Here is a 27,741-nt window from a genome sequence, read left to right on the forward strand (position 1 = left end):
GAGGGGGTTGGCCTAGGGACGAGGGGGTTGCTTGCTCAAAACCTGGGTACGCAGTGAACCTTATTGTAGTCAGCCTGTGTGAGTTTGGGAATGCGCCCAGTTTGAGAGTTAGGGCAAGAGATCGTAAAAGGTCGCAGTGCTGGGCCATAGTGCCCCCTCCCGAAATTCACTTTCATTGGCTGAAAGTAAATCCCACAGGAAGATGGATATCATTTTCAGCATTTCCAATAATCAGGTATAATTAATGTATTTGCCTCCATTAAAGACTACACCATATTTATTTTTGTTGGATGTACTCATGAAACTGCAAAGTGTTTGACTCAAAAAATCAATAAACCAAGTAATTAGATTATACTTCCTGCAGGTAAGGGAAAGTTGCGCACGGACAAACAAACAACTTGATCACGTTATTGGATGCCCAGGAGGGGATGTCACAGCCTTGACCAGTCATTTTTCAGTGTGCAGTGACATAGATGTGACCTCTTGACATCAGAAATTAAGGAGGGGAGACCTACCCAACACTTCAACATCTGGAGATCTTCCACCCTCCCAGTCTGGTTCTACTACAAAATTTAATTTGTAAGTATTGTTTCAGTTATCGCTGTATGGTTTTACAATGTCTATAGTCGTGTTCCATTCCATTCCCTCCATTAACTGATTCACTTGCAATACTTGTCTGTCACATCCTCTTGTCCAGTTTTAAACCATTTTGTATTTCTTTTCTTTCTTTTTTGTACTCAGAATATCAAATTCATAAATACATTGGAAGTTTTTCATTTGACATTCTTTACACGTTGGAAGAGCCTAGATTCTGGTAATATATAATGTTCTTGTTGGTACCTCATAGACAATGATTTGTATGTCTATAATAATTATGAACTTTTCAAAAAACTTTATTGAATATTCTTAAGGATTCAATCCGAATATTACATTACCATTTATATTTTGGCCATTGACAATTCTATTGGGTTTGCATTTCTCTGGATGTCTTACCAAACAATTCCTGTATTTAATATTTTTGTCATTATAAATTATTCTGTGGTGCTTTTATTCTGGATCTTTATGGTCTCCCTCATTGAGGGCAGATTATTTTGTTAAAAATAGTTGTATTTTAAATTATTATTCTTGATTTGCATAACTTTTTAGTTATTTTCATGTATTTATGTTCGTATGGCATTATTAATTTCCATTGAAGCTTGAATACTCAAACATAAGATCTTGTCCCACAGATTTCATGGATAAAGATACAAAATGTTTATTCCATACGCGTAAATATAATTTTTCTAATATCCCTACATCCAACAACTTGTATGCTACGACTTCCTAAGGATAAGATTTTGTTCTTTTTTTTTTTTTTTTTTTTGCCTCTCCTATCAGGAATTTTCATGTCTTTCTACAAAAAAAAAAAAAGGTTTACTGTTTTCAGAGTAAATATATTTGATGTTTTAGATTGCGAAAATATGAATTGAAGAGTGTGATCTCAAAACTCGCTCAGTCCATTTGGCCATTTGTATGACTTGTACATACATATGATTATATATGAGACCTCTATAATTATATTTTAAGCGTGTTTTCTTTCAAAACAACGCCAATTCTTGTCTAAAAGTTTATGTTATTGTGCATGCTACTTGAAAACTTGCTCAGTCTTGCAGTCACTACAAGAGCCTGCATATTCTTAATTCTAACTGATATTTGTTGTTTTTTTAAGTTCATATTTATTTAGAAAACAGTATATTGTCTTAAGAAGATACTTGATGTAAAATGTACTTGATGTTCACGTAAATTTGACAAACCACATATTTCTGTTGTGTTGGTGTTAGTAATGTTTTGTAACGCACGAAGAATTTCCATCAAGAAAATTCCATAAGGACTACTATTGCATATCGCAAAAGTAAAGATTAAGGTGCATGCATTGACATAGTATTGAACTTATTATAATATCACTAATTATTAATAGATAATTACATATTTAAAGTATACATTTTAGGAAAGAGTTTGTTTTTATTTGCATGCACATTGCAGCACTTCTTCTCAATAATATCGTGATTATACAGGGACATCATTTTATTTTTACTAACATTTTTAATTTTCACTTGGCTATACCAATGGATCAACGCCGTTTGCTACCCCCTTCCACGACTGGAGTTCGATGATACTGACGTAATCCTATATAAACAAATCGCTTTACTAGGTATAGGAGAGAAGAAAAGTAGTTCATCCATTTACGTAAACTAGGAAATATTGCGCTTTTGAGTTTGATCATTTTCATTAGGTTTTTATTTAATCAAAATACAGTACGGTATTAACAAGGAGTGTTTTAACTCACGAAATGAGCTTTCCATGCGGATGTATTCATTATGCAGTGTATATTATACTGTCTACAGCACATTAGCGTACAATATAGAGAATGAAGTTAAATTGAAAAATAATCATAATATGGATATTTAAACACATTTTTGAAAATCGTGGCCGTTCATTTCGATACAGGCTTCAGTTCTAATGTGCATATTATCGCACTATAGACTATTGTACCTAATCCCAATCAGCAGTTTCGTCCTTCGTACTAGTAACTCATGTTGAAATAATTCTGTACCTAATCTATAAAAGAGTGCCTTACGTACTGTAAATTCAATCTTCACTTCTGCCCAATCTGAAAAGATAAAATTACTCAGACATAGGCTACTATCTACTGACCGTCCAAGTGGTTATGTTGTAGCGTCGTAGAAAGGGAGGAAATCACTTGACAGTTATTTACTTAACGAGGCCCTTTTATTTAAATTATTTTAAACAGTTGTATAATATTACGTAGACGTCTAATTCCTAACAGAAATTAATGTTCTCAGAAAAGAGCTAAGACAGCCCAGCCATCAGCTGGCGAATAGAAGCTGGTGAGGGAAACCGGGATACGATGCAGGCAAATGGACGACAGTACCTGTGCGAAAATGATTCAATATTAAAGCTCTTTCGTCACTGGAAAACGCGAACATATTTTTGAAACGTACTGTTTAGTATGACCGTAAGGCTACTACGACTGTACATGCGGTCTTGGATCTGTGTGGAGGACGGTTGAACTTCATTAGTAGAAGGAGTGGGAGTGAAGTATATTCAAAAACTCAGGCACAATAAAAATTGAAGTAAAAATAAAATGATGTCCCTTTAGAAACTGAAAATGATATGAAGTCTGGTGGCCACGATAGTGCGATTTGTAATAGTTTGCTTTACTTTGTTATTCAACGACGCTGTATCAACTAGGCCTACTAGCGTCGATGGGAGTGGTGATAGCAAGATGATATTTGGCCGAGGCCGAGGATTCACCATAGATTACCTGACGTTCGCCTTACGGTTGGGGAAAACCTCGGAAAAACCCAATCAGGTAATCAGCCCAAGCGGGGATCGAACCCACGCTCGAGCGCAACTTAGAATAGGCAGGCAAGCGCCTTAGTCGACTGAGCTATGCCGGTGGCTGTGGTTTGTAATATAAAAGTAATCAATTTATAACAGTAATATTTTAGTTCGAATCTCTTTCAATTCACAGAAGACATTCATAAACAATGAGATGATACAGCAATACTGGAACAGTGGTGGAAAAAGAATAACAGAAAAAATCTAAATAGTCGGAGGAAATATCCCCCATCATCGTTCCTTCAGAAACGCCATAGGATCATCTTCGAGATCGAATCGTGATCCCGTTCAGTGAGAATTTATCAGCTGTCTGACAAACAGACTGACTGATTTACCGACTAAGTCGTGAGTGTACTAAGCAAAGACTGAGGTTTCATGAAAATTCTCAGAAAGACGTGATATCACACACAACTCCAATTGACAGATAGCTATAAAATTCGACACAAAAAATATTTCTAATCCCGTAAGAGACTTCACAATGGTGATAATAAAACGAAATCCTATTTCCATACATCATAAAAATGTTACGAGCAAATACGTCACAGGTGACGTGATCGAAGCCGTAGGGTTTGGATTGAATTCTCTCGCCATGCAAAATGGGTGCCTCTATCATTCATATGAGACGAAAGATTAAAGAGGTAGAGAAAGATGTCATATTTAAGGCGCGTTCAGCAGCAACAACAGCACTTGTAATACCATTACCATCAGTATTAGTATCAATAGTTGTGTAATAATAGCAGCTCAGCAACATTAAGCAGTATCATCGTTTATATACTCAGCGCATTTCGAACTGGCGGATCAAAGTCATGTACAAACGTACAAACCACGCACGAGTCACTGAACTGAAGTACTGGTAATCGGGCTGTCCCAGCCGACTTTAGTTGAGGACTGGAGAATGGTCCAGGAATGGGGTAAGCAAGCGTGGAGAATGTAGTCCATTGCTTGACCTTGATCCGCCAGTTCGAATTGCCCTGAGTATAGTAACAGTGTCAATAGTTAGCAGTGGTAATATCAGTAATAAGTAGCAGTAAAGGAAGGTACCGGTAGTATAAATACTGATACCAGTAGTAGTAGTAGCAGTGATTGTAGTGGCAATAGTCGTAGCGGTAGGGCGTGGAACAATTGAGTCGGTTAGAGTCATACACACACTTAAAAAATGAAAAATTGAGATACCGTTATATTCTCATGTCTTATCTGCGTAGAACACGATTCAGAGGTTAATTTTTTACATTTCTTACATGATGCTTGTGTAAACAGGCGACAAACTTCCCGGTTTCAGTCAAAACTCTCATGATCCACTGAATCTTGTGAGTTCTGTTGTATAGCGCTTCTCGACCAATCACCGACCAGTATTTCCCTCCCGCTTCTCCACTTCTTGTTGTGTAGAATAGGGTTGTGGATGAGTATCTTGCATGTGCCTTGTTATTTTTATAAATATCAGTGAATTTAGTGGCTGTAATTGAGCATTTTGTAAACGTAATATTATGGAAGAGAACGTATCATCGGTTGGAGAGAGAGGGCGACCACGGAAATGTATAGCAGCTCCAGAAATAACGAAAATAAACCAGGTCAAATTAGCAAGGTTAATATTCTTTTCTGATTCTACTTGGCTCCTACTGATGTACTGGTAAATTATGCACAATCGAGTGTTTTATCACGGTTATAATATATTCAAGTTCTACATGTATTCATTGATGGTGCCGTGAATAATAATCAATTGGACAATACTGAACTTATGTGCGAATTGATGGAAGCGATATAAAGGAACTTAGTAACAAAAATTTGAGTTTTGATAAAATTTATAATCAGTATTTTTTTTTTAGGTTATAAATAGAGGGGTCGACTAAAATAAGGGGAGAACCCGCTTTTCTAAGAAAATTTAGTTTTTTCTCATCTCTAGAATGTTGTGTCATAGTTGCAGTAACTCTGGCAATAGCTTAGCCCACTGGAATTTAAATTTCCACCATAAATTCTCAGACTTACTTACTTACTTACTGACTGGCTTTTAAGGAACCCGGAGGTTCATTGCCGTCCTCACATAAGACCGTCATTGGCCCCTATCCTGAGCAAGACTAAACCAGTTCTATCATCATATCCCACCTCCCTCAGATCCATTTTAATATTACCTTTCCATCTACGTCTCGGCCTCCCCAAAGGTCTTTTTTCTCTCTGGCCTCCCAACTAACAAAGTAAAAATTGTTCAATAGCGAAAGTTATTTATTAATAAAATACTGTTAATAAATTTAGCACTTTGCACCTTTCTATTGTTAAGAATCCATCTCTCAAAACAGAAGTGAAATATTTATACGGTAATAAACTGGTTTTTGAATTACACAGGGAAAAATGGGTCATTATAACCTACAAAATGCTCTATTGTAACAACTTTAAAACGCCCATTAACCCTAGTTTCCCCTGTGTCTTTAAATGTTATCTTAAGTCCGAGGGAAAGAATAAAAGCAAACGGAATTTTTAATAAGATTCTGAAAACGAGTAAGGTTACAGGGCTGTTTAATTAACTGCTCCCTTTTCATGTAAAAAAAGATAACAAAGAATATTTTCCTTTCGACTACAGTACATTATAGTGCTTTCCCAGTTTACTCCTAGATGAGTTCTATCAGAGCCTTCTTCAGTTACAAGCCGGAGCCATACGTCGGCAACACTGTAATTAACTGTCAACCGGAGGCTTACGATACAGTGCACGTGTCTGTGCTAATGCCGATTTTCAATGCAAATTAATGTTACAATATAAGTGTGTGTCGATGGAATTATGTTCGCGGTCGTACCAAACGTTCATTGTTGATGTATTATAAACTAAGTGCGTGTTGGCGATAAAAACAAGACAATAAATGAAAATAAAATGGTTGCAGTCTTTGACAATTTTTACGGTTAAATAACTGACTATTCTTATAAATATTACATATTGTATAAATTACATTTTTATAGTCTTACTTGTGGTTTGTGATGTAACAGAATTCTAGCCAAATTGTTGGGTCTCGCCTGCTATAACAATAAAGTTAAGCCGTGGATTTTCAAATTCATTGTAAACAGCTGTTTTGTGATCCCATAAAATAAGTTGAAGTTTTGAAGATTCGGAATGCCTCCTATACGTCAGAACTATCTATAATTTGTAGATGCATACACTCACTTTGTTGGTTTTCAAGGTTTGTTTATTAATATTATTCCTTTTGTAATAAATTAGTTATAAACATGTTTCTTTTCACTTCGTATTTACAGGATTTAAAGTTAACTGAGTTTACACTAATTGCCACATACTTAATAGATAATGATGTGTTTTGTTAGTGTTATTTTGAAGATATGTTTCTTCATTTTTTCATAGATCTTTATGCTTGGCCTAACTGTATTTACATCCTCATGCTTTATTATAATATGTCAGTTTTCACTGTTTACATTTTTATTTTATTTGCATAATTTACCTTCTTAGCTTGTTTTCTGTAGTTATATTTATTTAAAATTATTTTTTAAAAGTTTATAAGAAATAATTTAGGATTACAGTATTGTTATAGTGACTGGCCAAGTTCAAACTAAAACTGGCTTCCTGGGCATCTGAAATACGGTATTTATAGAAAACACGATAGATAACCGCATAAGATAATATTAAAATGTATCCTAGACCTTTCACGTTACAGGTGAAACACCATAAAGTCCCAAAACATTGTCAATTTGCTAGCCACAAATGTGTTAATTGAATGGAACTTAAGTATACTGCGTAGGAACTTACGTCTTTATTGCATTGTTCATTTTATTATATTCGGTGCAAGGAATATGTTATTTATTTATTTGTTGAGTTGGCTTACAGAAATAGTGGCAAACGGAAAATTTATCGGAGTGAAAGGGAACAGTTTAACAAAATAAACATGTGATTCAGTGTCTAATGGAGAAATAAGGGATAAGAGTGATGACAGAAGTGAGGAGAGGTAGAACTGATTGTAAATTAGTGATGAAAGTGAATGAGTATCATTAAATAGTGTTAGTAAAAGTTAGTTCAAAATTAGGGAAATTTTAGATGATAGGAAGTACTTCAAATATAAGTAAACAATAAAAGTGGTGAGGTGTTCATTAGAAAGAAGAGAAAATTTTAAGGGGAGAGGTTAGAAAGCAAATTGAGAGTATGAATTATAGTAATAGAGGTAACAAAGGTAAAATAAGATGACTGCACACGTCAATGAAAGTTTGTATGTGTTATTGTAATTAGAAGGTAATGGGGAGCACGAACACAGAGATGTGGTGGCGACCCATTATCAAATAAGAGTTGTAGAAATAAGTATATCAAATATATCAATATCAATATTTATTTATTTATTTATTTACCTTTCTACTGTCAATAAAAAACATGTTTTTTTAATTATTTCAAGTGCTCTTCATTACTCTGAATCTTGATCTTACTTTTGTGCATAAAGTAATAGTCTATTGAAAAAATACACGTTGCATACAACGAAAGCAATGAGCAAGCACAATTACATCAATATCGCTTTAGAATCTCCCGCTTCCACTCAGCGTTGCCAAACCTACCCATGCTCCGGCTTGTAACTGAAGAAGGCTCTGGTTCTACTTTTACTAGAGTGGCTTAATTCATAAATAATGAACTAAAACTAATCAAAAACATAATACCTTTGAAATGGTCATTTAAACCTTCCTGGACTGTGTTAGTCTAACAGTATGGATAATTCCATTTCTACTGTGGAGCACCTGTAGGCCTAAGTCAGAAATAATTACCACGGATGATAAAATGATGACTAAAGCTGTTACAAGCAAAGAATCGGTTTCAGAGAGTTGTGTAACGTCTATTTTGAACTCCCTTCTACCAGCTGACCGCATGGAACAGCAAATAAAAACTGAATTCGTCACTCGCCTCTTCAGCGCTACAAGGCAAGTGAAGACGATGTTGCCACGCAGATCCTTAGCTCAGTTGTCTTCGTAATGTAAACACTTCCTTCCGCGTTTAACAGTAATGAACACCTACTGTCTGCCTCTGGGAAAGGGAATGCTGCTAGCTGCAACTCCGCGCTTTGCCTTCCACGTGTTTCACTAAAGACGTCAAAAGTCACTTACTTGGCTGCAACAGCTGTAGCTGGGTTTAATTTAGACCAAAACGAGAAATTTTCGGAAAAATTCATTTGAAATCTTGCCATTTAGAAACATGATGTACTTCCTTTAAAAAAGAAGCCATGTCAAGGGAATTATCCCACTTAGAAACCCATCGCCTTCATTCTTTTGGGTTATGTTTTCTATAGAACTGTTTTATTATTCAACGGATCCTTCAGCACCAAACTTCATTCTGTCCATTGTGTTTTTGTTATCGCACACATAAAAACGAAGATAGCCTGAACAATGAAGACTAAATATCATCATGAACATAGGTGTTACTTGTCAAGCGGATCTCAATTTCGAGAATATTCTATTGTTATTTCGTTTTAATAATAGGTTCTACAAATAGTAGTGGCAGCAGCAGGTGTAATAATAACTCCTTCAGCTTCTACGTTGACGCTTCAATGAACTCCGTCACCGAACATTGTTTTCGACAATTGAGCCGTTCAGAGCAAAAGTGGTGTAAGTCAAAATTGGGTAATGAGGTTTAAAGTAAAAATTCTGTAAAATACAGCTCAAAGTAGCAAATAATATGGCCTTCTTGCTATCTACTGACTACTAATTGTTTAAATAAATTGAATATTAATTGCTACTTTGCACTGTATTTTACAGAATGTTTACTTTCACACTCATTACCCATTTTACTTACACCACTTCTGCTCTGAACGGCTCAATTTATTTAACATCTCTCCATGATCATCCTTTTCGTCTTATTTTATTCATTACTGTTCCATTGTAGACATTATTATAGACTCTCTTTTCACCTAATTCCCTGTATATTGCACTCAGTGCTCTTTTTATAAGTATTTTTAGTAGGTTATTTTACGACGCTGTATCAACATCTCGGGTTATTTAGCGTCTGAATGAGATGAAGGTGATAATGCCGCTAAAATGAGTCCGGGGTCCAGCACCGATAGTTATCCAGCATTTGCTCATATTGAGCTGAGGGAAAACCCCGAAGAAAACCTCAACTAGGTAACTTACCCCAACCGGGATTCGAACCCGGGCCACCTGGTTTCGTGGCCAGATGTGCTAACCGTTATTCCACAGGTGTGGGCTTCATAAGTCTTGGGCCGTAGCATCGTGCTCTTAGGTATCATGCCTGGACACACGTTACGGAATGAGTCCTCATGGGGGAGGAATTTTCTCATCTAATTTCGTTCAGTGTATGGGAACGGTGTCACCCAGCATCATAATAAATATTTGATGTGCAACGGTAGGTAGCGAAATCCAGTTCCGCGAAGCAACTATAACGTCTAGGAGAACCATCGCGTCAAACACACGATATCTCCGTTCTGGTTATAAGATCGTTCATTTCATGCACTGTGTCACAGATATGTGACAGTGGCACAATGTCCAACGCACAATGCGCAGAGGTGCACTCATTACGAGTGACTAAGTGGCCGGGATCCACAAAAGGGAAACTAAGAGATGGAACTTAAACTGAAAGGATTCAATCCGGCATCGGAACTGGAATCCGGTGTGGCTTAATGGATAAAGTGTCAGCACGTAGAGTTGAAAACACGGGTTCGAGTCCTGGTGCCGGAGAGAATTTTCTCCGCTTTATCCATCCTTCATCACATAGATGTTCTATTCAAAATTTACTAGGTTGGTGTTACATTTTCTGCAATAAGAACACCACAGCAGGTACCCATTTGATTTCTGTTCATAATGAACTATTTAAATATTATAGTTTGATGCACTACAGAAGATTAGAAACATTCACAACTCCACTGTCTGATAGTTCCTTCACCACTGAACAGAATACCACAACGCGAAACATTTCGTGCGCGCATGTGCAATAATCAAACTTGTTTTGTTTGTTACTATACCATATTTGGAACGGAGGTAGAGGACACCTAATCGCAAGTAGCTGAAAAGTGTACAATATAATAAGCTAAATATTTACCCAGAGGTCGTGTCTGTAATTATTGCAATTTTTCAGAATTTTCAGAGATCAGGATGAAGGTAACGGAGTCCAAGGAGAACCTGCTGAGCAGCGAGTCGATCAGACAGTCGCGGTCGTCACTGCAGGCACCCCCCGAGTATCCGCTCTCCCAAGTCGAGAAGCAGTTCCTCATGTACGCGGAGCGTGGGGACTGTGCTAACGTCAAGAGGTAACGAAGAGAAAACTAGTTCCACAGCCCCTTTGTCCATAAACACTATACAGTGGTTGCCAAACACCACGAAATTGTGACGTAGTAGAAATGTAACCTGCACACCACTATCGCAGAGAGAGGGGTGGAGTGGGTATCTCCTCAGATAATGTAGTGAATGACAGTGCAGAGACAGACTGTGACCATAAAACAAAAACAATAAAATATTCTTCTACTTATTAACTAACTTACACACACTTTTTCCGTATTAACTTTTTATCCTCCTATTCATTATTTTTGTATTATTAATAAAATAAAATATATTTTCTTATTTACCATAAAAGAACGTGTATTTTACACCAGCAGATATTTTAAATTAGAAAAATGTACCAGGAACTTATAAATTACACTACATACGTCGAAAATACGTCGATTAAGACATAGAAGCCGTTACTTTTTATTGTTTCTTTATTTATGAAATATTCAAATTACACTACATACATCGAAAAAACGTCGAAGTATTTTACCCAGAGTTAGATAAGACATATAAGCCGATACTTTTTATTGTTTCTTTATTTATGAAATATTCAAATTACACTACATACGTCGAAAAAACGTCGAAGTATTTTATCCAGAGTAAGATAAGACATATAAGCCGTTACTTTCTATTGTTTCTTTATTTATGAAATATTCAAATTACACTACATACGTCGAAAAAACGTCGAAGTATTTTATCCAGAGTAAGATAAGACATATAAGCCGTTACTTTTTATTGTTTCTTTATTTATGAAATATTAAAATTACACTACATACGTCAAAAAAACGTCGAAGTATTTTATCCAGAGTAAGATAAGACATATAAGGCGATACTTTTTATTGTTTCTTTATTTATGAAATATTCAAATTACACTACATACGTCGAAAAAACGTCGAAGTATTTTACCCAGATTAAGATAAGACATAGAAGCCGATACTTTTTATCGTTTGTTTATTAATGAAACATTCAACTTGCAGGTAAGGGCGTGGTAGTCTTTACGACAAGAAGAATAATGACAACTTACATTGTTCTTTCATACTTCATTAAATATGTTACAACAAGTTAAGTATCTCTTATTTTCGCCATCAGCACAAAAGAAATACTGTTCCTCCCATGCTCCTTAAAATTAAGTTTTTAATACATATTATCTATTTTCTGTTTGGAAAAAGACATCGAAACACATTATCCTACGCATTTGTAACATTACATGTGTACGTCCGCTGCTGATATCTGTCTTTACAACTATCGAAGTGAAGGCTGTAAACAGAGGGTGGGGGTATGATCCCATGGTTAGGCTTCAACGGAGGCAGGGACATGTGTCGCGACACAGCTTTTGGCGACCACTGCAATATATCACATGACTTTTCAGAAAATCGAACATCGGTACCTTTAGCAGTAATCTGTGAGCTGGCTGAGCAAGCAATGAATGTAACAAATTAATTTCAATTTATTTTGATTTGTAATATCTATATTCGACCTGCGCCGTAGCGTCGTGGTCTAAGGCATCATGCCTAGGACCAAAGTTGATAAGTTAATTTCTACACGACGCGTAAAATACACGTAAAAATGGGCAATTTGTCATGAATGTAAAAAAAAAATGTAATAAATTCAAAACCTACTGTAATGTATTAAACAACAAAGTGTTAAGCTGTTATGTACTTGAATTCCCAGGGCACCAGAATGTATTACTTGCAATAATTCACTTGAGCTTTCCATAGTAAGTCTTCATTTCTTCTATCCTTTAAAATGATAAGTCAACACCACACAGTGTTCCGCGTGAACTCCTTATATCATTGTGGTAATGGATAGTGTCTTTGTGTATAATGCTGGTTTCATTTATTTTTCTTTTATCCACTGACCGAAGAAGTCCTGTTGACGGAGGCTAATATTAAAAAAGAAAATACTTTTTTTGTCCTTTTGAGAACGCTGTCTGGACACTTTCTCAGATCCGGCGCCTTTGGTTTTTACTACACACTTCCATATTGTTCGTGGTCATATGGTGATCTGATAGCCTAGGAATTTTAAAAGGGTGAAATAACATAATCAATTTCAGTTCACAGCATAGTTAGAGTTTATAACCAGTGATTTTGAAGTCAGTAAGATCCTGCATTAAAAATAAAAGTTGAAGACAACTTGTCGTACGCAGGAAGAACTTTGCATAGCAAGTACGACGAACATGGTTTTATTTCCACAAAACTTGAAAATAAAAACTGCGTAAAATGTAGACTACATTTTGTGGCTCGATAATCAAAAGCACAACACAGCAACGTCAAGCACATAGTAGAGTTTGTAACATTAATTTACTTTCATAAAAATTATTTATTACGCCGCGAAGAAAATCGTGTAAAATAGCTTTTGGGTAACTTTCGAAAATTAAGTGTAATTTAGATCAAATAGGCTATGTACTATGTAATTTACGACCAACTCTGTCTAAGATTACCGTTACGGAATGCTTTCATGGGGAAGAAATGTTCTCATGAATTTCAGCCAGTGTATGGGATCGGTACCCACCCGGCATCGCAATGAATTTGGAGAGCTACGGCAGATAGCGAAATAAGATTCCGAAAACCAGCTATAACGGCTGGGGGAACCATCATCGTGCTATCCATACGATACGATGGTTGGATGATCGTTCCCTCTTCTGAGGCATGTGGACGTAAGGCCAGCAGCCGACTGGTCAGCCTTGGCCCTTCATGGGCTGTCGAACCATGTCTATATTCCACCTAAACTAATCGAAAAAATTAAAGGATTTTCTGAGACTCAAATTCGACATCGTTTGCTATGGAAATGTTTATAACATATCCGATAAAATAATTGAACTAGTTCATTTATACACGAGGGAAGTTCGCATAATCTACTTGGAAGAATTTATTATAATCCATCGAGGGTTATATTGCAATAAATTAAAAAATATGTGTTGTGCTTTGACATGGACGCGAAACAGACGCGTGCACAATGCACCAAAAAGCAACTAACTAGCAAATTGCATATATTTATCCTAATTCCTGCATACAGTCGTTCAAATTCAAACCAACGTTTTAAATGAGTTCCGTCATTTACGAGCCGAAATTTCATGACTTAGCACCTCACTACAGTCGTAGGACGTTGATTACGGCTAAAGTCTGATGATTTAGCACCTCACTGCAGTCGTAGGATGTTGATTATGGCTGAAGTCTGATGATTTAGCATCTCACTGCAGTGTCGTGGGATGTTGATTATGGCTGAAGTCTGATGATTTAGCATCTCACTGCAGTCGTAGGATGTTGATTATGGCTGAAGTCTGATGATTTAGCATCTCACTGCAGTGTCGTGGGATGTTGATTATGGCTGAAGTCTGATGATTTAGCGCCTCGCTGCAGTCGTAGGATGTTGATTACGGCTGAAGTCTGATGATTTAGCACCTCATAGCAGTCGTATGATGTTGATTATGGCTGAAGTGTGATGACTTAGCACCTCGCTGCAGTCATAGGATGTTGATTATGGCTGAAGTCTGATGATTTAGCATCTCTGTAGTCGTGGGATTTTGATTTCGGATGAATGGCCGACCATGGTCAAAGAGAATTGAGAGGACAAATTTAAAAGGTACGCAAAACGCGTCCTTGCAAGGGGTTGGGGGCTGTACAAAACTAAATATGTGAGCTCTAAGCCTGTTGGCCACTAGTCTCACTCCGGGTTACACTGCTCCACTGAAGGAACTCTAGAAAATTTTGAAGGGGAAGCCATGGTTAATCAACATTTCCATATTTTGTTAGTTTATTTGAACTGCTGAAATATGAAACAATTATGATCAGTGAATTGACGAATCGAGTCATGGTTAAATGGAGGGAAGGCTATAATATTATAATTATCTCCCTGTCCAGGACATATCTCACTGTATTTCTCATACATCTTAATATGACCGTAATGTTCTCCAGGCCATAAAAATCTAATATCGGTTACGAGAGTACATGGACCTTAACTCTATGCCCCTATGCGTTTCGAGGAGAGTAGGCTACAAACAGATCTCGGATTATATCTCTGCTGATCAGTGGTCGTTAAATTTCAAATGGCTTATCTTACAACGTGGGCGTCAGCGTATTGAAAAGCATTACAACTTTCCTTCTATCTCCTCACTTCCCCACTACAAATGTGACGTTGCACAGAGGCAGAGATAAAATCCGAGATCAGTAATTCAAAAACATTAGACTACACTTAACTGAATTTATTTTATACATTGTTTCAGTTTTCTCGAACAATTTAAGGACTCCACAGATGAATTGGACATCAACTGCGTCGATCCCCTGAACAGATCTGCTCTAATCGCAGCAATTGAGAATGAAAATATCGAACTCATCAAGATATTACTGGAGTGGAAAATTCAAGTCAAGGTACGATAACAACAGTTATATTTGAAATGCACCATGTTTCAAAAGTAAACATATATGTGTAATTAGCAGACATTCTGTCTACACTGTCTACTATTGCGTCTATAATTAACTGAAAATACGCTGTAATAATCACTGCGGTCAGAAGTAGAGTTGAACAACGAACGAGAAAGCAAGACCAACAGCGCCCGCAAAGACGAAAACCCACACGACAATGTTGTCGCATCGTTGACGTAAAGACTGCTTGTGAGTGTTTCAAGACTTCGGGAGTGAACAACTCTCGAACGTCAAACAGCTTTGAATCGCCACAGTTGTTTATACCAAAACGAACTTTTATCTACTTTGGCAACTGTTATATATGTATAAACAATCAAGTAGCCTATTTGAAACATCATCTCTGCCTTTCAGTGTATAATAATCCGTTCCCCAATCTTTATTTAATTACTAGGCCCTTATTAAAAGGCTAGGAATTTTCTTTTCATATGTTTGAGATCAAGTAAAAAAGTATCAACGTTTTATTTAACGTCATGTTTTATGTTTCTTAGAAATGCAAATTTATTTGAGAAATGTTTTTTTTTTTCTATTGATATAACCCTTGGTAATATCATATAATAGAATCAGAACATTTTGTTTTGTCTTTTTGTCTCAATTAAACATATATAATGTTATTCATTTCAATTATATATGTTATTCAAAGTTATGAAATCTTTCCACGCCGACCAAATGCTATTTCGAGAATGATGAGCGAGACTCGAAGCGCACGAGAGCTACGAGACGAGACTCGAAAGACAAATGCAATGAACACAGCGAGCGAGAGCAGCAGTTAGTTTTGTTCATCTGTAGTCTGAAGTAAAATTCTAAGAAATATCAACATCAGCGTTTATAGTTTAGATGCAGAAAAATTGTTTCGAATGAAAATTTGAAACCTTGGCACTAATCAGAATCATATAAATAAAATGCAAATGAAAGAAATATTCAATTAGCTCAGAAAGTAACACATACAAGCATATGCACGTGCGCACAAACACACACAAAAGCGCACGTCCCCCCCCCCCAAACACACACACACACAGCTGTGTATCGACGCAACTGAGGGGTTAGGAGTTAAATTCTCACATAGGCCAGAAAAAAGGAAATATTTGATTTAATTTCATTTAGGCCTGTAGTTGTCTGTCCAAGGACAGGTTTTCCAATGCAAATCCAGAATGTAGACTAAATATTTGAATATTCTGACTTTTTACAATATTGTGTTTCCAGTGCATATTTTGCTCCGAATTGAGTATTTCCCCTCAGTTGATACTGTATGTCCATATTAAATTTTGTTGCTATGAAATTAAGTTGGTGTACGAATTGGAATGGAATCTCGGCATGGAGTGCTATGACTCAACACTACGACTTTACAAGGTCTATTACTTTAATCCTCAAACTAAGCGCATTCCCAAACCCACACTGACTGACTAAACTAAGGTTCACTGCGTACCCAGGTTTCGAGTAGGCAACCCTCCTGGTACGGAGACCAGCTCTTCCGTGCATCACCAGTCAGCGTTCGGGGAATGCTATGGAATGATGACGAAATGGAGAGATATTGGCGGAATGATGTAGATGCCTGATATGGGGAAATAAGAGAACCCCGAGAAAAACCCCAATTGCGACCTTTCTCACCACGAGTGTCACTACAGATTTTTCAATGGAAAATTCCAGGTCTGACTGGGACTCGAACCCGGACCGCCTGCCCTAAACACCTCAATCATTTGGTTTTGAAAACGGCCTCTTTTTGGCAACAAGAAGTCACGGAAAAAATTACCAAAACCAAATGAGTAAAATCAACTTTTTGTAAAGGTTTGGAACAACAATTTCAAGCAATCATATGCCATTTTGGAATAAGATTTATTACATTGCACACACTGTACATGTTTCCTGAGAGACATTAACTTATATTTAGATAGTGAATATGAGCAGTACACTGTGTACAATAAATAATATTTTAATTTTCAATCTTATGACTTATAAATTTAATATTAACATTTTGCTAATAACTTACATGTTAAATATAAATAATGTATAAACGTTTTCGCCTTTTACGGCATCATAAGATACAATTTGCTTCTACGATATCTAAATTACACAATGGAATTTTTGTTTACTCTTATAGTAAATCATCAAATTGGTGTTAATTATATTATATAGTTATATATACAAATTATATTTACAGTAGGCTATATATATTATTTCTTGTAAGTTCAGAACATACATTTCCTTCAAAATCTCAATCGATAATTGTGTTATTAGAATTAGCTATTTTAATACCTCGTGCAAGAAAATTATAATCCTGCCTATAACACTATTCCTGTAGAATTTTCCATCAACAGGTAAAAATTTATTTTCAACAGTGCAACTCTTTGTATCTCTTTACTGCAGGATGCTCTCCTACACGCAATAAAAGAAGAGTATGTGGAAGGCGTCGAGCTTCTCTTGGAGTGGGAGGAAAAGAACCATACTCCCGGACAACCATATGTGAGTAGGTCTTGGACCTGTCGGTGTTCTAAGTCCTTCACGCAAAAAAATATGTAATCAGTGGGCTTCAGTAATTAATGTAACACGAAGGAAGTTTCCTTCATTTAGTTAAGTCCTGAAGTAAAGGAACTGCCAGCAGCTCGTCTTATTCCTCCCCTTCAAATAAATCATAGGTACTAGACATTTAAGATCTAAGCCCAGCAAGATCAATATAAATGTTATTATTTATTATATTCTACATATACAAATTCCATACAACACAGCAAAAAGTTAACACATACAGACATAGTGCCCTCCAATTGATTGAATATAATATTTATATTGAAAAATACATCAAACGCCGAAGCTCAGTCACAGCTAAAATTGCTAGGACTTGTATTGGATTCTAAGCTAACATGGGATGAACATATTAATTTGATAAGTATTAGGCTATCGAGAGTAATTTACTTATTAAGACATTTAAAATCTTACCAAAATTCTACCTCATAGATTCTCATTACGCCTTTTTTAATAGTATATCATTATCATATGATATTTATATTTGCGAAAATAGCAGTAGCATATCCAAGATTCTCATTCTACCACCAATGTCTAATGAAAATTAAGAAAAATCTTAATACTTATCATCACCCTAAAACAGAAGTTTACCACTATAATACAAGGTACAATTTATTATTGTCTTTCAGAAACTAGAGTTAGATTAAGTCCAGAAAATGGTTGAATTCTATTGCTATAACAATATTTAATAAGTTACCACAAAAGGCGCATGATGCAAGTTATATTATACAATTTAAATCTGTTTTGTATAACTGGTTAATCAACCATCCATTCTATAGTATTAGTGAATTTCTTGACTCCACTGTAAATATATTCTAAATTTATAAGCTGCATTGCTCTGTATTATTATTAGTATTGGTTATTGTGATTATTATTACCAGTATTGTTATTTCATTTTGTATTTTTGTATTCACCTATTTTTATATTTTATGTCAAATGTTATTTTATACCTCTTGTAATTTAATATATTTTATGTCTATTGCAACAAACTGTTGCTCGTGACATTAATAAACGATTGATTGATTGATTGAAACATAAGAGCACATCAGAGGATTTGAATCTGGAAGCGGACAAATTGTTATTGATTTGTTACCCTAATATGATGTCATAAATTTAAACGCATAATTAAATGGTAACGAAATCATGTTTGGTGATGAACACATACAACTTAGGAAAATTCTAGAATACGTTCATATTGCCAGAGATCTTGAAATGCCAGAATATAAATGCAGTAGCCTAGTTTTTGCTACAAACTTCCCTTATTAAAGGATTGTCACAAGGGCAAAGTGTTACAAACTGTTAAATTGAGTGAATATAAAATGTTTAATTAACGTACTAAAATATTACGTTTATTTAAATACAGATGATCTCTGAGGAACCTGGAGATTCATTGTCGCCCTCACATAAGCCTGCCATCAGTCCCTATCCTGAGCAAGATTAATCCAATCCCTAGCATCGTAACCATCTATCTCAAATTCACTTTAATATTATTCTCCCATCTACGTCTCAGCTACCCCAAAGATCTTTTTTCCTCAGGTATTACAACTAACACTCCAATGCCTTTCTGAATTCGCCCATAAGCGCTACATGCCCTGCCCATCTCAAACGTCTAGATTTAATATTCCTAATTATGTCAGGTGAAGAATTCAATGCGTGAAGTTCTGCGTTGTATAACTTTCTCCTTTCTCCTCTAACTACATCTCTCTTAGCCCCAAATATTTTCCTAAGCACTTTATTCTCAAACACCCTTAACTTCTGTTCCTCTCGAAGTGAGAGTCCAAGTTTTACAACTGTACAGAAAACCGGTAATTCATTCATTTAGTTGCTTTGCAGAGCTGGGAGGCTGTGGACAGCGCTTCATCTACCTTCACTCCAGACATCACGCCTTTGATTTTGGCGGCTCACAAGAACAACTACGAAATACTGAAGATTCTACTTGATCGTGGTGCCACGCTGCCTGTCCCTCATGATGCAAGGTAAAGATGCTGTAGCCTATACTTAAATCAAACTGTCAGATATATATGGAGTGCTTCACAGGTAACTTTAAAGGTAATGAGTGTAATTGTATGTAAACTTTCTGAGAAATCGGCAACGATAGTCTAGTGGTAATCGTACTTGTTCCTGAATCTAAGGTACTCTGGTTATATTTTGACCAAGCGCAATGGATAATTTTATATAAAAAAGAATCCTAAGTTGTACATTCTTGTGTAATGCTGATCGAAGGCAGGACTCTTCATATCTTTCAACCTCAATCAGAGAAACGAACATTGGTAAATATTTACAACTTAGTAAGCATGTCAATTCTAGCTTTATGTCACGAGAAGATAATATTTATCTCTTTTGAAACACTGGTAATGCACAGTCGAAATACATATTTATTTGTCGCCATTTTAAAATAAAAAGGAAAGTGTTGGAGGTGATTTTTAGTACATCCCATTTTTTATTTTATTTTTTTTTTGTTTTTAAATGAACACGATTTTTTTAAATAATACCTATATACTGAATGTTGCATATATGATGTGTGTGGATGTGGATATATAGTAAAACTTCCTTTATGTATTTCGCACTATTTTTTTTTTTCCATGTTAATTTATTTGGATAATATGTTCTTGGTTCATTCGTCCCCCACCCCCTTCCCAATTTATAACTATCATTATGGAAATATGCAATGCCATTTATACTTTCTAAACTAATTTTTCTCGAAATTAGGTTTGTCATAATAAGAAAAAAAAAAGTGAGAAACTGTACGATGCAGACCATTTTGAAACTCATGGAATTCGAAGTTACCCATGCTTGTGCCGTGCCGGCATATGCTTCAGTAAAGCGAGTGTGTGCAAATGAAAGACTCCATTCAGAGAGGGAAGAGAAGTATGTCAGCGAACTCCCACCTCATGGCTTGGCTTGTCGTGAAGAGGAAAAAACGGAACATTTTAAACAATGACGATCTGGCGCCAAAGTTCTGTGAATGTACTGCATAGAACCCCTCCAAACTTGAAATATTTTGACAATAGCTTTAACCTGGTATGATGAAACGGTTGATGATTTTTTTTTTTTTGTGAATATACAGACCAACACCTGGGATACCGAATGGAAATGGCCATGTAATGTTTGTAGGGTGATCCATTCCGACACTATAACTTTATGACAAATAACACGATTGAAATAAATGTAGTCTCGTTTGATCGGGTATACGACTATCGTACGAGTTAAAAGAATCCTTAAGTGGTCCTAGTTCTCTATGTTCTGTCAAATTGTTTCCTACTCATTTGAAAATTTTCTTATATCCAAACCTTATTTTTACGGTAGTTCTGAGTTGCGTGTAATTTAAATCATTCCTCATTTACGTACAGTTTTACAAAATTAAAATTTGTAAGCTTTTAAATATAAACCTTTCATACATTAGGTGTAGTTCCTCTATTGTGAGATATCTTACCTAACTTCTTTTATTAGAATATTTTCATGTATTCATAGGTAAAATTTGTAATTTTGTAATTTTTTTTTCTTTTTTGTAAGTCATTCTAACATATGTCATATGTCTAACTTTGTTAATAGATGTGCGTGTGATGAATGTGTGACATCCAACGATTTGGACTCACTGAGGCATTCCCAGTCCAGAATCAATGCATACCGGGCCCTCACTTCTCCATCGTTAATCTCTTTGTCATCCAAAGATCCTCTGCTGACTGCCTTTGAGTTATCGTGGGAACTGCGGAGACTCAGTAGAATGGAAAACGAGTTCAGAGATGAATATAATGTAAGTATAAATTGTTCTCTCCAGCGTTAGATGTGAAAGCCAGTTCCAATATCTTTAGACATAGCCTATAGTAAAATGAAATTATTATCAATATTCAAATTTCGAAGTACGAATCATAAACTGTAATGCACTATATCAGGGGTCTTCAAATGGAGGATTGCGGACTGCCTTTTTCCCCGGATCTCCATTGTTGATACGATATCAAGGATAAAAAGAAAAGAAAATAATTACAGAATAATTTTAAAAACTGAAAATATTCCAGAGAGTAATGTACGGCTTTATGTCCCTTAAATCCTTTGTTCCACAGATGTATATACATCAGTGTTACGTTGTAAATTATTTCAATTAACGTCTTCACTCTCCCTTGATAGTGATTCATACCGTAACTTGCGTAAGTTTTCAAAATATGTGCTGATAATGTTTGGATCATCGACATACCTGTGCGAAAGTATGTTTTCCAACATGAATTTTGTGAAGAACAATTTGAGATCCAGAATAACGAATGAACGCTTTCAGGACTGCTTAATCATTGCTGAAACTTCGTGCACTCTGGACTTCGATAAGATTTCACTTCTCTTACTGATGAGGTTGGGTGGGTGAATTTTATATTTCAAAAGTGCACACTGTCATTGAACTTAAAATGTCACTGATTTAAAAATTTGTTTCTGCGTGTGTATGTACATACCACACTGAGTCAAACGCCAAAAAAAAAGTATGAAACTACAATGCTAATTCATACTAATACTATATACGAATAATTGCTTTTTCCTATAACTATTCTATATCTATACTTCTGTACAATTATATGAAGTAACCCAACGTAAGTAAGACCAGCACCAGTCCTAACCAAATGTTTGGACCCCAAAGCCCTCTTTATTGTGATAATTATTATCATCAGTCCAGAGCGCAAAGAAAAATAATTGAAGACCTCTGCACTGTATAATTAAATTAAAATTTCAGTTATTTTAAATCATTAAAATTGAAAATCTTAAAATATTATTAAAAACTCATCATTATTAATGTCGTCAACTTTCAAAGTTTAAGTCCTTTGACTCAACATGTTTTAATTTCTATGAGAATTTTAACAAGCTTCAGATATTCGTACTAATAAGTGGTGGGATTCGCTATTTATGTGGTTAGTATGGTGCAAGACCATCGCTTCATAGCCTACAATACAAGACAAACACAAAACAAGGGACATGCCCCAGGTCTTTATGGAAGCAAAATAAAGCTAAATTTACCAGGCCAGAAATCAAGCCCGGATCTGTTTTATTTGTAGGTAGAACTCTCTTTTGCGGCCTTCCTAGTCTCATACTTTCTTTGGACACACATTCTTTACTACTTTGGACAAGTATTCTTTTTCATTTTTATATATACATTCATTAAAAAATCTTCAATTTTTAATTAAGCTTAGTGGCTTTGTTCCTATTTCACCTATTTCTTGTTTTTATTTGATGTCGCTTTGGACACACACTTTAATTATTCTTAAAAATGTTAGGCCTATATTCGTAATTTTTATGTTCACCACTTTGATTAAACATTGGTAGGTTAAAGATGCCATTTTTGATCTAGCAAATGCGATCACAGTGCCAGGAATTCGCGACGGCACTCTTGGATCACGTGCGAACTTCTCTCGAGCTGGAAGTGATGTTGAATCATAATCCAGATGGCGAATACTGGGACCCTGGAGAGAGACAGACCCTCGAGAGACTCAAACTGGCCATCAAATACAAACAGAAACAAGTGAGTTTTATCTGTTTCACATTCACTTAATTATGATCATCACCACTAGACCTACTATTGTCACTATCCCATGACAACGTTTCCTTTTTAGTTCTTTTTAGCATTCAGGTTATCGTATTGTTTTTGTTTTTGTTTTGTGAAGAATTTTAGATAAGGGTGCAAATAGCCATAGTAGCTGATGCGCCCTTTTTAAACTCCACTGACTAACTAACTAACTAACTAACTAACTTGTCACTATCATAATCATTAGCACCATAACGATTTTCACTAATACATCATCATTTGACCACCCTAATTATCACCATCACCACTTCCACCACGTACATATTCAATGAGCAATTATCATCAATATGAGCTTCACAAAAATCACTCATTCATATTATCATGGCCTTTAACTTCTTCTTCTTCTTCTTCGCCACCACCATCACCACCATGAAAGATAAGAATCTATAACACCCTAGCACACTCCAAGCATTGTAAAAACTTAGATCATAGACCGTACAATATATAGAAACGAAAATTATTAACTTTCCAACCAAGAGCCTATAATTTCTTGTATAAGAGGCGGAGGTTTTGAAATGACTTTTCTGAAATAAATTAGGACAAGCATGGTAAGAGAAAAGTTGTTAGTGCTTCAAGAAGCATAGAGGCAGACGAGTCCTTAACAGTGAAGGGAGAAGAAATTAGAACTTCACTGTCATGACCATCATTATTACGACCATTTACATTACAATCATTATCATCATAATACTAATCATCATTCATTCCTATCAACATGATAAACAATTTAGTAAATTTTACATTCAGTGAGTATAATATACAAATTATTTATCTGAGTAAGAAAATTTCTCTCACAAAAAATTTATAGTAAAATTTCATACTCTGCTTATACCGGTAATAAGAACATAACTGTTTTTAATGCGATTGAATTTTTTTCTAATTGTAAGCCAGACCAAGGAATTTTGACCAATAATATCTTCATTAACAGAAAAGAGAATGTTGTCTTTTTTTACCACCCATTTATCCACTATTTCTGATTGGATGATCGTTCACCTTTGCTTCGGCATGTGGGCGTGAAGCCAGCAGCCAGCTGGTCGGTCTAGGCCCTTCACGGGCTGTAGCGCCACGGATTATTATTATATTATTTATCCACTATCCACAAAAAATATATTACCACTATCAAACCCTATTTTCAATTATTTCCTCTTACATGAAGTGTGTTGTAAGATAAAATTAAACCCGTACGTAAATGAAATGAAACATAAAAATGGTTTATTCATTAGTTACCAGTATACTCATTTCCAGATAAGGCCACACACCTACGACAGGACCTCTTGCTTTCCTTCTATTCCAAAAGAAGTCATACTAAGTATTTTTATCAACCGAGTTTGATCCCGCATATGTCGGGCATAATTTTAATTCTCAGTTGATTTATTCACTTCATGGTTTCAAACTTTTTCTTCTTTCTGCCCAAAACTTTATTTCATCTTATTATTTGTTCTTATTTTGCTTTCTTTCTTTAATAAATTCTTGTGTTATTGTTTGTTTTCACAGACTGTAGTTTCATGATATTTCAATTACATTGTATAACATATGTATGTGTTCTTGTATAGCCTCTACATATGAGTTATACTCCTTGGGGCATACTCAATAAATTAAAAAAAAAAACTGTGATAATGTCCAGCAGTCCCTGATGTCACTGGGTAAAGTATGGCGAGATGATGTTATGGTGAAGGAAGATGAGTACCAGTACTACCAGTCAGTACTGGTATGAAGGAGTTCAGTGACGAGGAAAAGAAAGATGCGATTGATGCTGATTACGAGGTGTCATCATCATCATCATCATCATCATCATCATCATCATCATCACCATTCCAAGTATTAGACCTAGTGGTCTGTTAAGGTCTCTAGACATCGTTCTTTTAGGTCTTCTTAAGTTTCTGCGACATCTTGGAACGTTAGATAAGATTCTTTTTGGCAAGTGAGTATAGGACATTCTGGCAATATGTTCTTTCCAGTTGATTTATGTGTTGAATAACTGAGTCTATTTTAAATTCTTTGAGTATGTCCTCATTCTTTCTGTGGTCAAGTAGGGAATAGCCAACAGTTCTTCTCAGGAATCTGATTTCCACAGCTCTAAGACTTCCTTCAATTGCCCCCCTGATAGTACATGCCTCGCTCCAAGAACTGGTCGTGCAAGAATTTTGTAGATCCTAAGTCTGGTGTGTCTTTGCACTTGAGAACGTGATGCCAGATAATTTGGAGTAGTATCACAGTCTAGTATATACAGTCACGAAGCTCAATATGTAGTAAATATGCATCCATAGATAGTTGCTAACCACTAGGATTGCTAATATCGCCTCATTACAGACAATGCAAAATATTACCAGCACAGTCTATTGTTCCTAGCACCCTCACAACTCAAGCTTCGTGACTGTATATACTATACTATGGTAGTATGTAGAATTCTGAATAGAAGTGACAGGAGGGAATGTATGATTCTTCTTTCCCTCAAGCGAACCCACAAGATTAGTTTGAAATTATAGCAAAAAATATTAAACGAAACAAACTCTAACTAACTTAAAGTTTTCAGACAAAATGGTAAATAATTATTAAAGAAGTATAGAAAATAATTCAACTAAGAAAACTATGAAGAGTGGAATGCTAAAAAAAAATCGAGATAACATCAGTGTATTTGAAGGACATATTTAGAAGTCATATTTTCTTGATTTCAGTTTGTAGCCCATCCAAATGTGCAACAGCTGCTGGCCGCCATTTGGTACGAAGGTTTACCGGGTTTTCGGCGCAAGAGCATAGCCAGTCAACTAATGGACGTGGCAAAGCTCGGTGCAATGTTTCCCGTATACTGCACAATATACATGCTCGCACCCACTTCTAAGATGGGCAAGTTCATGAAGAAACCTTTTGTTAAGTTCATCTGTCACTCCTCATCTTATGCTTTCTTTCTAAGTGAGTAGACACGAATTATAATTATTCAAAATGTTTATTGAATACTAGGTATATCAAATTAATCTCAGAGCCAAATTTTAAACTATTTTTAATAGCAATAAAAATTGTACAACATTATTTGCTTTTAACAGGGAAGTTACACTTTTATGGATTAAAAAAACAACATGTTTTGTCGATTTACTTTATTGTCTTTTTTATAGAACACACTTTTCTTTTTCTCTAATAGTATTCGAGATATTCCCTTCAACTTTCGCACAGGTCACTTCACTGCACCTTTAAATTTACTTTTTGTTGCTCGTTTTTCGAAACTTTAAAATTTGCATTTGTCTTCACTGATAATTCAAAATGTTTTGAAATATTTTAATTAAATTTTGGGTCCTTATGTGTTTTTCACAACTTGAAATCATAAATTATAACCTTAACTCTAGAATTTGTTATTTAGGCTATACTTTAAAATTTTAAAACTGTAATGTATTCTACAGAAACTGAAGGAAAAAAGCTATTTTTCCGTGAGATAAGTAAAGCATTTTAGTTTATGTTGTGCATGCAGTTCTTATAAACGTTTTAAAATAAGAATCATTAAAAAATTCACAGATTTGTGGAAAATATTCATGAAATCAATGCTAATATGCCGGTAATTAAATAATTTCCATCCCCAATTTTGGACATTAATTACTGTTAACAAAAATAGTTCTTTGCGAATATTATAAACGCAAAATCCTGGCCACCAAGTCACTCAATCGAGTGCGCTCCTTATATAATGGCAGTTGACTTAATATTATTATCAACATATATTATGTCGAACTTGGAGTCAGGCCACAAAGGGAAAATCACTAGAGGAGAGAGATTCGATCCAGTGCTGTGGATTGAACTTCGGCGTAGAGAGCATTTGGTACATAGAACCAAGGACCCAGGTTCGATCTCCAGTGCTGGAACGAATTTTTCTCCTCTAATAATCATTGTTACCGTAACAGATATATTCTGTAGGACCAAAAATTAATCTTTACGTAGATTCTTCGCCCGACAGTGCATAATACTGTGGAATCCCGGCCACCAAGTCACTCAATTGAGTGCGTTTCTTGTATAATGGCAGTTGACTTAATAATTATCAACATATATGTCGAACTTGTAGTCAAGCCACAAAGGGAAAAACACTGGAGGAGAGAGATTCGATCCAAGGACTCGGGTTCGATCCCCGGTGCCAGAACGAATTTTCCTCCTCTAATAACCATTGTCAAATATATTAACGAAAAATGACTTGAATGGGAATCTTGTATATTTTTTATCTGCTCATTTTTCCGGCTTAAAAAAAGCAACCACATCACTGGAAACTGTTGGCACTCCCTTAAATGTGCTATTAGCCACTTTTTAAGAAAAGAAATCTAATCTGTGGTCTGTTCATGGCAGTGTAGGGCAAAAAGTAAACGAAAAAGTGACTAATATTATTTTAAACAATCCTGGATACCGGTACCAACAATTTTGCGATATTCGAGACATTCTTGGAAGAAAATCCTCCAACACACCATAAGATTTATTTCTGTGTGGTACAATAAACATTATTTAAATATGCCCCAATACCTCATGTAAGTTCATACTTCTTAGCATTCATATTGTTACAGGAAACGTAATTTCTCTTCATTTATTAATGCATATTTATTGGCATATTTTGTACTTTTTAAGGGCATATTTGCATACATA

At 35.5% G+C, this 27,741-nt stretch overlaps 1 protein-coding gene across 1 annotated transcript in view; it reads left to right on the forward strand.

Annotated features, from left to right (window-relative positions):
• The first annotated feature begins 388 nt into the window (after positions 1–388).
• The window catches only part of LOC138709307 (transient receptor potential protein-like), a 48,651-nt gene continuing 21,298 nt past the window's right edge, over positions 389–27,741 (forward strand). Inside the window, exons 1-8 of the mRNA XM_069839982.1 lie at positions 389–579; positions 10,454–10,625; positions 14,864–15,008; positions 17,424–17,519; positions 19,410–19,552; positions 21,129–21,330; positions 22,903–23,073; positions 25,809–26,043. Coding sequence (XP_069696083.1) covers positions 10,471–10,625; positions 14,864–15,008; positions 17,424–17,519; positions 19,410–19,552; positions 21,129–21,330; positions 22,903–23,073; positions 25,809–26,043 — 1,147 coding nt within the window. The 5' untranslated portion in view covers positions 389–579; positions 10,454–10,470. The remainder of the gene's footprint in view (positions 580–10,453; positions 10,626–14,863; positions 15,009–17,423; positions 17,520–19,409; positions 19,553–21,128; positions 21,331–22,902; positions 23,074–25,808; positions 26,044–27,741) is intronic.

Source organism: Periplaneta americana, chromosome 11 (assembly GCF_040183065.1).
Source record: "Periplaneta americana isolate PAMFEO1 chromosome 11, P.americana_PAMFEO1_priV1, whole genome shotgun sequence".
Taxonomy (NCBI): domain Eukaryota; kingdom Metazoa; phylum Arthropoda; class Insecta; order Blattodea; family Blattidae; genus Periplaneta; species Periplaneta americana.